The sequence below is a fragment of the Balaenoptera ricei genome, chromosome 16, assembly GCF_028023285.1.
Source record: "Balaenoptera ricei isolate mBalRic1 chromosome 16, mBalRic1.hap2, whole genome shotgun sequence".
In the NCBI taxonomy this organism is placed as follows: Eukaryota; Metazoa; Chordata; class Mammalia; order Artiodactyla; family Balaenopteridae; genus Balaenoptera; species Balaenoptera ricei.
In genome coordinates this window covers 47,272,588-47,285,347 of record NC_082654.1, presented here as the reverse complement: position 1 = coordinate 47,285,347, position 12,760 = coordinate 47,272,588, and the positions used below count along the sequence as shown (strand labels likewise).

Below are 12,760 nucleotides of genomic sequence, written 5' to 3'. Positions count from 1 at the left end.
TTACTCACCTCACAGTTATTAGGAGAAGTGAATGAAAGAGCATGAAGGCATCAGCAAGGAGCGAGCACCGTCATGTGTGAAGGCTGTGGTCTTCCACCCATTCCCCATCTCCGCTGCTCCCTCCTGGTTCCACCTGCTTCTCTGTTGCTGCTTTTTGGTCTCCCAACTTTCCTTTCCTCTGCTCTCCCCTTAAATGCTGCTGTTCCCCAGGCTCTGTCTTGGTGCTCCTGAATTCCCTTCTTGCCCTAGATTAGCAACTCCAGTTCCTGGGGCTCTAGGGCCCGCATGATGCAGTGTCCCAAGTCACTGTCCCTTGAGCCCAGCCCTGCGGCCAGGTGCCTCCTTAGTAGAGGCTGGCTTGTCTTTCCCTTTCCCGTTTCAACTCCACACTGGGGCAGGGGTGATTTTTTTTTTTCTAAAATGTAAATCACATCAGGTCAATCCTGTCTTTAAAAACACTCAGTCACCTCTTTGTGCCAGAAAATAAGGTCACCAAACTCCGTGATCTGGCCCTGACATATCCGCATTATCCAGCCCTTCCTGCTCAAGCCCCTGGTCCCTAGCTTTGTCCATGACAACAGCCCTTGGCATTCCTGGGGCTCTCCCCTAGTGCCCGGTGCAGCCTCGGGACCTGACAGCCCGATGTCATGTGAGCCTGCAAGGTAGTTGCTGTCATGACCCCTCTTTCTGAGGAGGACACAGAGCCTGGAAGGGGTGGACACGTGGGATGAGAGTGAATTGTCCAGAACAGAGGAGGAGAGTGGAGGAGCCGTCATAGGAACTGGGGGCTGGGCCGGGTGTTAGACTCTTGCTGGGAGCAGTGTGGCGGGAACAGGGTGACCCAGGAGGAGAGCTGCCTGAGATGTGGAGGAGCCAGACCAATTTGGGTCCTCAAGGTCATGCTAAGTATTTTGGAAGGTAATTTCCCTGTCTCTCCCTCAAAAACAGAGATGAGGTCCAATAGAAATATAATGCAAGCCACATGTGGAATTTAAAATTTTCAGGTAGCCCTGTAACCAAGCAGGACCCTATGGGGGTCTTTCCAGGACAGATCCCCTCCATGTCCTCCGCCTGCCTCTTGTCTATAGAAAAACTTTAGCCTCCTAGGCCTTCCCTGAGTTCCAAAGAATAAATTTAATCAGAGAAGTGAGAAAATGCAGAAATAAGGAAAACAGTCAAGCAAGATAAAATAATATACTTTAGCCATTAAAACAAAGTCAAGTCCCATGTAATTACATGGGACTGAGTGAACTGATGAGGATGAGTATAATTTTTGTGACTTTCTGTCTGAATTAAAAAAAAAAAAATCCCACAAGGACTCAGAGGCAAAGAATATACAAATCAATTTTCACTGCAAAGTAAAGGAGCTGTTACAGTGGAGGATTGCTGGACTGAATGTCAATATTATGACATAGTATGAATGTGTTTCAGGTTTGGTAATTGCAATCATTGTTGCTTTTGTTGTGGTCATCCATGTACAATGCTTGGTGTCAGTCTATTTATCTCTTGTAAAAATAAAATACAGTGTGTGTGTGTGAAAACAAACAAACAAACAAAAAAAAAAACAAAAAACAAAGTCAAGGACCTTTAGTTCCTCCTCAAGGGCTATAGATAATATTCTGAGCCATACACTTTGAGCTGTTTTGCAGATACTGAAACCCCCAGCAGGTGGAAGAAATTAACTGTATGCTGCCCACAAGCACACAGACCCCAGACCAGTTGGAACCAGAAGGCTGATGCTGACTCCCGATTACCTCACCACCAACCAATCAGAAGAATGTTCATGAGCTGATCACACATCCCACAAACCCCCTCTCTCACCCTATCTTCAAAAACCTTTCCCTGAAAGCCATTGGGGAGTTTGGGGCCTTTTGACCACTAGCTGCCTGGACTCCTTGCTTGGGGCCCTGCAATAAATGCTGCACTTTCCTTCAGCACAATCTCTGGAAAGGAGACAGCTGTGCAGCTGCACCAGGCACAGACCTTAACCTGAATGGGAACCTTGTTCCCATCACCAGCGGTGGGAGCATTTGTTGGGAGAGAGGAGCAGAGGCAGTCAGATGAGGACCAAGTACACACAGATAGATGAGCAGAACATCCCTGCTGGTGGAGGGCTACTCCTTTGAGGCCTGGATGGAAGTAGACGCGGATGGAAATGGTGCTAAGATACTTGTATATGCCCTTGACAAAAACCGAGCAAGAGGGTCAGGAAGGCTCCTTCCTGAACTGCTGTGGGAGCGATGGCGAGGTGGGGCTGGGGCATCTCTCCCCGTTTCAGGTGATGCATCTCAATGCTGTCACTGTGGACAGTCGCCTGGACAACCTGCAGCTGGTACCGTGGGGTGGGTGGCCCAAAGTCAGAGACCTCGAACAAGTGAAGGGAGCAAAGCTCATATTGGCTTGCAATTCAGCAGCTTCCCACGTACCCCATAGCGGAGCAGTTCCCGGTCCTGAATGTAACCCGGTACTATAACACCAACGGGGACGTGGTGCAAGAGGAGGAGACTCCCTGCACCTGCTACGAGCGCCGTTCCCCTCCCTGCGAGATGACCGAGAAGCAGCTCCGGGAGTTCAACATCAGGGGCCGCTGCCAGCTGGCTCGCTACTGTGGCTCCCAGTGCCCGCGGAAGGACTGGTGCACCCACAAGAAGCACTGTGAGGAGAAGCTGCGCCCCTTCCAGCACGAGCTCGAGCCGGAGGCTCGAGCCGCAGAGCAGCAGCGCAGCGCCCGCGCTCTCGGCTTCCGATCTCCCCGGGACGCGGCGGACGCAGGCTGAGAGCCAGACCCGGAGCTGCTGAAAGAGCCGCTCCCGCAGCCGCGCAGCTGCCGGGGGCCCCTCACCGTGCACTGCCGCAGCGCCCCCTAGTGCTCACCTAGAGCAGAGACAGCCGGGAGGCGCCCGCCAGGACCCTTCTCATTGTCTCTATGTTAATTGTTCGTAAACTGATGTACAGTTTTTTGAGGCGGAGGACACGGGGGGGCGGGGGGGCTGTCCTGGGAAGGCTCCTTAGGGTCCTGCTCAGTTACAGCCACACTAATAAAAATAAAAACAAACGGGTGAACTTTATGTTAATAATACAATTTTACTCTACCCAATCTCTCTAAAATGTCATTTCAACATGTAAATAATAAAATTTCTATTTTTTTTCTCGTTCTAAGTCTTCGAAATCAGGTGTGTATTTTGCACTTCCAGAACGCCTTGGTAGGGGCTAACCACATCTCAAGGGCTCTAGCGCCGTGGGTGGCCAGGGGCTCCCACGCTGGACAGAGCGGCTCTAGACAGCCCGCCCCGGGCCTGCTCACCCAGGACAGAGCAGTGCAAGGAGGGCAGAGTTTGATCTTCACGATATTTTTGGTTGTTTGTTTGTGAATGCAATTAGTTGTCAACCTTTAAATATCAGTAATTGCACGTAAAAATCTGGATTAATAGGTTTTCTTGGAAAATTAGGAGGTCTGCGAACTCTGAAACCATGTTCTCACAGAACAACACTCCAGCCCCTTTTAAACAGTCCCAGCTCTCAGGCTCCCCACTGCCCCACCTCTCCCCTGGCCCCTCCCCTAGCCCCTCCCCTGCTGCCCCGCTCAGTCTCGCCCCTCGTACTGCTGTCCTGCCCCACCCCCGTCACGCCCCTCTTATTGCCCTGCCCCACCCCTTCCCCACCCACCGCCCCGCCCCTCCCAGTGCTTCGCTATTTTGCTCTGACTGCGCGGCCCCACCCACACCTGACTCTGCTGGCAGAGCAGGTAGGATGCCTACTACGCTCTGGTGTGTGCTCTGTGGCCAAGGAGACCTTCTGCTGCATGCTAGGGGCTATACTTGTACTATCTCATTTATCCCTCACCGTGGCCCTGCAAAGCAGGTATTCCTTGACATTCCCATTTTATATAGGGGGAAACTGAGGCTCAGAGTGGTTTAGCAGCTCTCCCAAGTCACACACTGGTAAACAGCTGAGCTGGGAAGGGACCCAGTGCTCTGCGTACTCCTTGGCAGTGCCTCTAGCCTTTCTCTCCACTCTCACTGCTTAGTCCAGACCCTCACTTGCTATCATCCGGAACTCTTACACCAGCCTTGCAGGTCGCTCCGATTTGGGCCTTCCCTCCCGCCCATTCTTCCCACCCTCCCCACTCCCCTCCAGGTTGTTAGTGATGCTGTGGAACTCCAGAACGCTTGGTGTTTTGTGTTTAAATTTTGGGAGCGGTGGTGAGAAGGATGTAGCCTTTTGTTTCTGATTAGGAAAGATTGTATACTTACTGTAAAAAATTCCAATCATTACAGAAGAGCACAAGAGAGAAAGAAAACATTTCATAATCCAGCTTCTTTGCATATATGCATATTTGTGCAATTTTCCATATTTTGCTCACCTGTGCCCCAGCCAGTTCCATCCCAATGTTCCCAACCTGGTGACCTGTGTCCTTCTGCGACTCCCCATGCCCACAAGAGTATCTGGTCACATCTATGGTGGGCTCTTTCCTTGCATTCAGTTGACATAGATGAGATCGTATAATCTCTACCCTGTATCTTGCTTTCTGCTGTTAACTCATTGTGGAACCCCCTCCAGGTCAGCTGGGATAGATCTAATTTATTGGTTGTAAAGGTGGCGTAATAGTCCATGGTCTGGACATAAAAGGTCTCTGGAGGACAGGCTGCTTCAGAGGTGCCTGCCAGTGGTGAACAGGGCTCCTAGCGCTGCGTACTTCTCCATCACTTGTCCCTTTACCTTTTGCATCAGTTTCTGAAGAATAAGGCTTCTTTCTGATAACAGGCCGGGAACTCCTTTGGAGGAGAGGTGCCCCAGAGACTGGGAGACTGGTGAGGCATGAACTTTGAAGCCAGACGGCCTGGCTCGAACCTCAGCTGTGCCGCTGACTACCCCTGTGCCTTGGTTTCCTTATCTGCTTAAAATGATCGGTAGCACTAGTGCCTGCCTCCTCACAGGGTTGTAGTGACAATTACATAAATAAAGGTAGGTCCTGGTCTGAAACCCCAATGGCCAAATGTTTCAGAATTCGGAATTTTTAGGATTTTAGCAGTGTGTACATTTCATTATGTGACACCTCTCTCCCCCTCCCTGGGTCTGGGGCAACACAATATTTTACACTCAAATATGTTAGTAGTTCTGCAGTGAAACATATGCATTTCATACTAAGTGAGAGAAAGCCTCTTAAATAGCCTCTCCTATTGGTTCAGTGCAAGCTTTGCTGCCAATGAATTTGCTACAAATTTTTGATAAATCTAAGAGCTTTAGAATTTTTTAGATTTCAGAATCCAAGGTAAGGGATTGTGGACTGTGTAGGCAAACCCTTGCGATAGCCTTGGCGGTTAACATCTGGCAAAACTAGCTGCTATTATGCCCACGGCACCCAATGCCCGGTTCACGGCTGACTCAAAGTACTGTTTGCTGAGTGCTTGTCTGCCTTCCCCGTGGGGACCCCTGTGCAGCCTCCCCCGTTCATGGACCCACACCTCATCCTGGCCTGGGTGTGGCTTCCTGCTGTCTGCATACCAGCTCCCACAGTGTTGCAGTGGCCTGGTGCCTTGAGAAAGCAGATGCAGCCAGGAATGGGGAGAGATGAAGCTCTGTCCCTGCCTGCCTCTCCCCCAAACTGCTCCCCTCTCCTTCTCCATCGTCTTTGGTGGAGACAAGAACCCCGGGGCACACGAAGGGAGCATCTCAGGACTGGCACAGTTCCTGAACCCCATGGTCCCCCTTGGCAGCCTCAGCTTCCAGCTCATCTCACAGCTTCACTTGCCTGGGCTCTGCGGGCGTTTTGATTTGGGGCTGGTCAGGACGCTGGGGTGGGGAGCCCAGTATGCTATCCCAAGGCAGGTCCTCCTCAGAGCCAGGAAGTTCTCAAGGGTATCTTGGGGAGTGGAGCCCTTTCTGCCCATTGTGGTCAGCCCTCTCCAGGACTGGCAGGAAGCCCTAAGTTCCTGTTTTTCCTGCCTACCTGGCAAAGCCTTCAGCAGGAGACTCAAGGCAGAGCTGCCTTCTCCTCCTAGAGCTTTGGTGTTGCCACCCAGGAAATCCTCCCTGAGCCCTGACTGCTGAGGGTAGAGCCGCCCGGGAAGAGAACAGGTCCCCTCAGCCTACCTGGATGGCAATGGGGACAATCTTGTTGGCCAGATTCTTGTACAGCAAGCAGATGGGCGCAGCCAGAAACTGCAGAGTGCAGGGGTCTGTTTTGTTGACATCGATGCCATCCAACAACTTAAAGTCCACGACGAAGATGTTCCCTAGCTGTAGGAGGCAAGAGGGAATACATCCAAATCAGCTGCAGCCTGAGATGGACCCAGCAATCAGGCGCAGAGGGAGGGAAAGGGGGCTCTGGCTGCCCTGGCAACTCAGTGGAGTTCAGAATTTTATAAAGTTCTTGGTCCTCTAACTCAAAGGCTGACTGACATCAGTTTTCACAGGTTGCGGTGGGCTCAGTGAGGTGAAGGAATGGCAGTGGCTCTTCTGCACTTGCTGTACCCGAAGTCTGCCTGACTCTCGTGAAGGATGTTGAAAGATCACCCGGAGTGACACAGTTTAAGAAGAAGAAAGAAGACAGAGTTAATAGATGAGAGAAGTCAAATGCCAAGAGTGATGCTGCAGGACTCCACTTACAGAGATTTCAAAGCTGGGTAAACTCAGTGTCAGAGTCAGGACCAGGGTCACCCTTGGGAGGAGAGATGGAAAGGGGGCAGGTTCGCAGGTGGGAGGCTCTGAGGGGTGGGGTCTACAAAAGCAGGCGTCCACCGCATCAGGAGGGGGTCATCAGGGCCGGGGGAGGTCTTTAGAGGTGGGTCTTCAGGGGTGAGGAGGTCTACAAGGGCAGAGGGGAGTCTGCAAGGGTTGTGTGTGCTCTGTGTCCTGGTCTGAGGCTGGTGGCACAGCGGGGTAAGGTGCAAATTCATTGAGCTTGCTGCCACTTCCCGATTCGTGCCCTTTTCCGTGGATATCATACTTCAATATAAAACAAATATGCACCTGGGATTTGGGGAAGGTAGAAAGCCGCCCATCCCAGACTACACTTGAGTCCCCTAGAGGGAGCTTAAGCTGAGGGCCGCAAGGGCTCCTTTCGCAGGCCAGAGCTGGAAGAGTTCGGGTGGAGGACAAGCGGCGCTTTTTCTAAAGTCTTTTGTGTTTTAAGCTAGAAATGGAGGCAGGGGTTGCGGTCCGGCTGGGGAAGGGGGTCGGGTCTACAGTACGGTGGAGACTGGTCAACAGGTGCTCAAGTCAGTTGTACGTCCACGACTCTGCCTACAGAGGGCGCGCGGTGGCCACTGCGCAAGCGCTTGAAGGGACCAAGGCACTAGAGAAGCTCAAAGCCTGGCCATCATCGTCCTCCTTTTTTCGGATGCAGAGGACCCTGGCAGTTGTCTGACACCAGCGATGAGCTCCGAGCAGTCTGCTCGAGATGCATTCAGGGCAGGAGTGGGACGGGGTCGGGGAAGGAGGGGATGGTGCCCTCGGCCAGCCAGGGCAGAGGGAAGTGGGGAGAGGCTGCTTCCAGGAGAGCAAGTGATGGACCCTTGGGACACCTTGGCCAGAAGTTGGAGACACTTGGCCCAGTGGGTCACAGGGTTGGCTGGGCTTTTGTGATGGACTGGACAAATGGCCTTTCAGAGCGGATGTGGCCATCAGTGACCACTGCGCAGAAGAAAGGGCTGCCAATCAAATCTTGAGCGGACCCAGGTTGTTTAACTTGATGAATGAAACGCTAAAGGGAGGCCCTGGGAACCAGGGGACCTGGGATTTGGGTCTGCCTATGGGGCATTTCTCTGTTATTCCAGGCCACCTCCTCTATCTGGGCCTCAGTTTCATCCTTCTGGAAAGTGAGAGTGCCAACCCTATCTCTCAGTTCTGATATTCTAGGTTCTGCAGAAGATGTTGGTGGTCTTGCTTGTCTGGTATTCCTGTCCTCTCCTTTTGGTCAACATAGTCCATTCTCCTGGCCATAGCGATTGGTTCAGGGAATTATCTCACAACTCAAGCTGGACCCATGACACTTGCTGGAAGTGTTGGGAAACAGGGACTTTCTTTCTGGGATTGGGTAATGTTTGCTAAAATGGTGGAAGGTAAGTCTGAAGCTGTTGGTGGTCATCTTTACCTCCACAAAAGGACACCTTCCTAAGAAAAAAAATCCAACAGAGTCAGAGAATTGAGAAATGGAGAAATGATGCCAGTGGATTATCTGAACCTTGGACCCAGCTATGCCTGAGCTAGTCGCTTTGCTTCTTCTTTTTAAAAAAAAAATTTACTTGTTTGGTTGCACCAGGTCTTAGTTGTGGCACGCGGGCTCCTTAGTTGTGGCATGTGAACTCTTAGTTGCGACATGCATGTGGGATCTAGTTCCCTGACCAGGGATCGAACCCAGGCCCCCTGCACTGGGAGCATATTGTCTTATCCACTGTGCCACCAGGGAAGTCCCCTCGCTTTGCTTCTTGCTGTTGCCTCAACCAATGCATTTCTTATGATTTTTGTGACTTGAAACTACAAAATCCTAATATAAAGTCTAAGAACTAAAACACTCTTGAAGAGTTGTGACGATGACTCAAAAACAACAGGGGTAGAATTTCTCTATTCATGTTGCAAAAAAATAATTGCATAGGTAAAGATTAAAAAAAAAACTTAGGACCTGTTTTAGTAGGCCACAAACTTAATGTAGATCATGAGATGCTGCCAAAGAGAAGTAGCAGAAATGACTGTGGGAATTAAGAACCATATCGTAGGGGATGGAGCGACGTATGTGTAAGAGATAGGTGGGGGCTTCCCTGGTGGCGCAGTGGTTGAGAATCTGCCTGCTAATGCAGGGGACACAGGTTCGAGCCCTGGTCTGGGAAGATCCCACATGCCGCGGAGCAACTGGGCCCGTGAGCCACAACTACTGAGCCTGCGCGTCTGGAGCCTGTGCTCCGCAACAAGAGAGGCCACGATAGTGAGAGGCCCACGCACCGCGATGAAGAGTGGCCCCCACTTGCCACAACTAGAGAAAGCCCTTGCACAGAAACAAAGACCCAACACAACCAAAAAAAAAAAAAAAAAAGAGATGGGTGGTGTGTGTGTAAGACTCCAGTCAATGGTGGCTATTGGATTATTGCTTCACCACCAAAACCACAGCTGAGCATCCAGACCATAACTCAAAGGAAAGACGACCATTGTGGTGGCAAGGACTCCTGAGTGGAGGCTGTCCCCCTGCCAGGGTGGCTGGATGCACAGATGGCGGCTCAGTCCCTTCCAGTTCCAGGATTCTCTGGCTTTTAAGGTTCAGTGATTCTCTGATTTGAAGTTTGAAACCAACAGCACTGAATCAGTGTTACTACGTCCAGCAATTAAATCTACAGGGGAGCACTGCTGTGTGTGCCTGTCTACGTGGGGACAAGTTGTCACCTGTCCACATGACCAGGTGGGGCAGGAGCCCTGCCTGGGGACTTCAGCTGGGCAGGTGGCCCTCCAGAGTCAGGTGGGCAGGGTGTGAGGGCTGGGAGGTCTGTCTACAGACGGCACTGACCATCGCTCTCTTTCTGGGGCCCCATGGTGAGCTGAGCAAGCAAGACAGGGTGACTGGAAACAGCAGAAGGCCGCCTAGACACCTGGGGCAGGTGGCAGGAGGCCTGGTCATCCTGGCTCTAGTGGGAATGGGCCAACTGATGGGAGACTAAGGGCAGTTCCCAGAGCCTCAAGCTCCTGGCATGGAAGGCGGCTGACACCGAGTCCCACCAGAGGAGGAGGTTTGAACCCCTTTCTGTCTCAAGACTACATTAGTCTTGGAACTGGAGAGGGCTGACCCTGCAGACGAGGGCCAGGAGAAGGGCTGGGGAGAGGGTGAGGACAGAAACAGAAGACCAGCACTTCTAATTAGGAAGTCAAAAGTTCTATCAGTTTTCTCTTTTTCTTTTTGATGCAAGGCTTGCTTTTTTCTCCAGTTTCTTCACCTCTGCAAGGTGGGTAACAATTGATGGTCCTGTGTGTAAAGCATCTCTCACAATGCCTGGCCCACAACAGGCCCTTAGTTAGAGGGAGCTCTTTTAATTATGATATTGATATTGAAAATACTGATATTATGCTCTAAGACCTGAGCATCACAGAGAAATAGCACTCTCAATTCCTCCACCTATGCTGGACAAGACAGTTTTCATAAATGCTCAGGAAAAGGAAGAGGTCACTTCACTGAGGGCAGCCGATCTTGCCATCAGCCAGACAGATGAGCCTGGAGGGAGCAGCCTGGGGGCCAGCGAGCAATGGCCAGCAAGAAGTGGTTTCTGCCCAACAGAGTATGACCTGGCCATCTGAGCTGAGCCTCTGGCCTGGGGCCACCGTCTCCAGCCACCCAGGTTCTACCTCAACCTCCTGCTCCAAGGTGAGCTGTCGCTCAAGGCTGCACTCCACCATCTCTGTGGTAACCGGGAGATTCGCTGGCAGCTTCGTGCAGCGCTGGATCAACACAGGGTTGCAGCCGTTCAGGAACTGGTAGCCAAACATTAAGTCTTCTTGCCAGTGATTCATAACCTGCTCTGTGGAGGAGAGAATTGCAGCTCAGCCTGAGTTCTGAGCCGGGCTGAGGTCTTCCTGATGCTAGCGGAGGGCCAGAGTCCTTGCCGGGTCCCCTCTCCCAGGCACTCACTGGACAGCCCACCACACCCAACTGCTTGACCACTAGGTCAGGCCATGGCACCACCCCATCCTCCCTGAGCTGGCCCTTAGTGGCTCAGAAGGTTCCTGGGGAACCCATTTCTCAAGCACAAAAACAAAAATAGACAAATGGGATTGCATCAAACTAAAAAGCTTTCTGCACAGCAAAGGAAACAATCAACAGAGTGAAAAGACAACCTACAGAATAGGAGAAAATATGTGCAAACCATATATCTGATAAAAGTTTAATCTTCAAAATATATAAGGAACTCCTACAACTCAATAGCAAAAACACCAATAACCCGATTAAAAAAATGGACAAAGGTTTTGAACAGACATTTCTCTGAAGAAGACATACAGATGGCCAGCAGGTATAGGAAAAAATGCTCAACATCACTAGTCACCAGTGAAATGCAAATCAAAACCACAATGAGATACCATCTCACACCTGTCAGGATTCTATTATTAAAAAAAAAAAAGACAAGTGTTGGTGAGGCCATGGAGAAGTTGGAGCCCTTGTGCACAGTTGGTGGGAATTCAGGATGCACAGCTGCTATGGAAAACAGTGTGGAGTTTCCTCAAAAAGTTAAAAATAGAACTGCCACATGATCCAGCAATCCCACTTCTGGGTATTTATCCCAAAGGATTGAAATCAGGATCTTGAAAAGATATCTGCATCCTCATGTTCATTGCAGCACAATTCATAACAGCCAAGATGTGGAAACCACCTAAATGCTCATCTACAGAGGGATGAATAAAGAACATGTGGTGTATACATACAATGGAATACTATTCAGCCTTGAAAAAGAAGGACATTCACAATATGTGACAGCATGGGTGAACCTGGAGGACATGATGCTAAGTGAAATAAGCCAGTCACAGAAGGACAGGTGCTGCATGGTCCCGCTTATATGAAGCACCTGAATTAGTCAAGCTCAGTAGAATCAAAGAGCAGCACAGTTTGGTGGCTGCTAGGGAGGGGCTGTGGGGAGTTACTAATCGTGGCGTGAAGTTTCAGTTAAGCAAGATGAGTACATTCTAGAGGTCTGCTGTACACGCTGTACCTATAGAAAAAGAAAAAAAAAAAAAAAAGAACCCAGGTCCTTGTGTCCAGGAAGCAGGGGCCCTAGGATGAGGGAGAAGGAGGGGAGCGGGGGACATCCTGGGGAGGAGTTTGTGAAGGCAGTTTTCCCCCTTGCTTGTTTCCTTAATGTCTCCTAATCTTTCTGTTGCTGTGTGGTCCTTCCTGTGCCATCCCTGGCAGTTAGGATGCTACTGCTCTACCAAACACATCCTAGTCCAAAGGAACCCACTGTTGCTTTCACGTAAATGCTTAAAAAACAAGCTAACTCCCGCCTTTTCTCTGTTCAGAAGCATCATAAATGATTGATTTATTTAAAGAAAAAGCGTTGATACTTGTGAGACTTTTGATGGTGAAATGAGGTTGAGGGTGCTCAACCCTGGACATCCAAGGAGGAGGAACCTCTGGCCATGAGGCTGATCCCCAGTGGAGCGTACTGTGTGGGTGCAGGCGGTGCTGGCCCGGGGGACAGCGAGGCCTCGTGCTGGAGGGGGTGGAGCAGCCCTTTCCCACGCCCAGGCAAGGCTCCCCAGCACATGAGAGCCCCCAAAAGCACACTCACCAGAAATAGTGTTGCTGATCCTCACGAAGATTTTCTCGAAGTCAGCAAAGTCGCTCCAGGAAGACTGGAACATGTGCATGAAGCGGTTGATGAACAGGTTCTCCATCCTGCAGACCAAGACACGGCGGCGCCCTTGCATGCTCTGGCCTCACCTGCCCCCTGACAAGCCCCTTCGCACCCTGGTCTCGTGGGGCCTCTAGGGGGCTTGAACCCAGGGCAGCTCCAAGGGGGCAGCTGATTGGCCTTGTGGAAACCAGGACAGAAACTGGCACCCGTGCCCATGCTCTTCCTTCTGCATTTCCCCTAAGAAAGAGACCAGTCGCCTGCCCTCGACAACAGTCTACAGTGCTCTCTTCCCATTCACACGGGCTCTGGTCTGTGCCTTCATTCATTCATTCATCAAACTTTTTGCTGCCCCCAATTGATGCAAGCTTCCAGGGACAGAGCGCCGTTATCTCCTATGTAGCTGCTCTCCCGAGTCTCCTGGATTTGGGGGGATA

General features: G+C 51.1%; 1 protein-coding gene and 1 pseudogene across 4 annotated transcripts in view; one reads left to right on the top strand and one right to left on the bottom strand.

Annotated features, from left to right (window-relative positions):
* The window catches only part of ALOX5 (arachidonate 5-lipoxygenase), a 56,506-nt gene that overhangs the window by 5,952 nt on the left and 37,794 nt on the right, over positions 1-12,760 (bottom strand). For all 4 annotated transcript variants that reach the window (XM_059899681.1, XM_059899684.1, XM_059899682.1 and 1 more), the window contains exons 5-7: positions 12,261-12,367; positions 10,327-10,499; positions 6,094-6,240 (exon numbers count right to left, since the gene is read on the bottom strand). In XM_059899681.1, coding sequence (XP_059755664.1) covers positions 6,094-6,240; positions 10,327-10,499; positions 12,261-12,367 — 427 coding nt within the window. The remainder of the gene's footprint in view (positions 1-6,093; positions 6,241-10,326; positions 10,500-12,260; positions 12,368-12,760) is intronic.
* LOC132351013 (zinc finger MYND domain-containing protein 19-like) lies at positions 2,061-2,777 on the top strand (annotated as a pseudogene).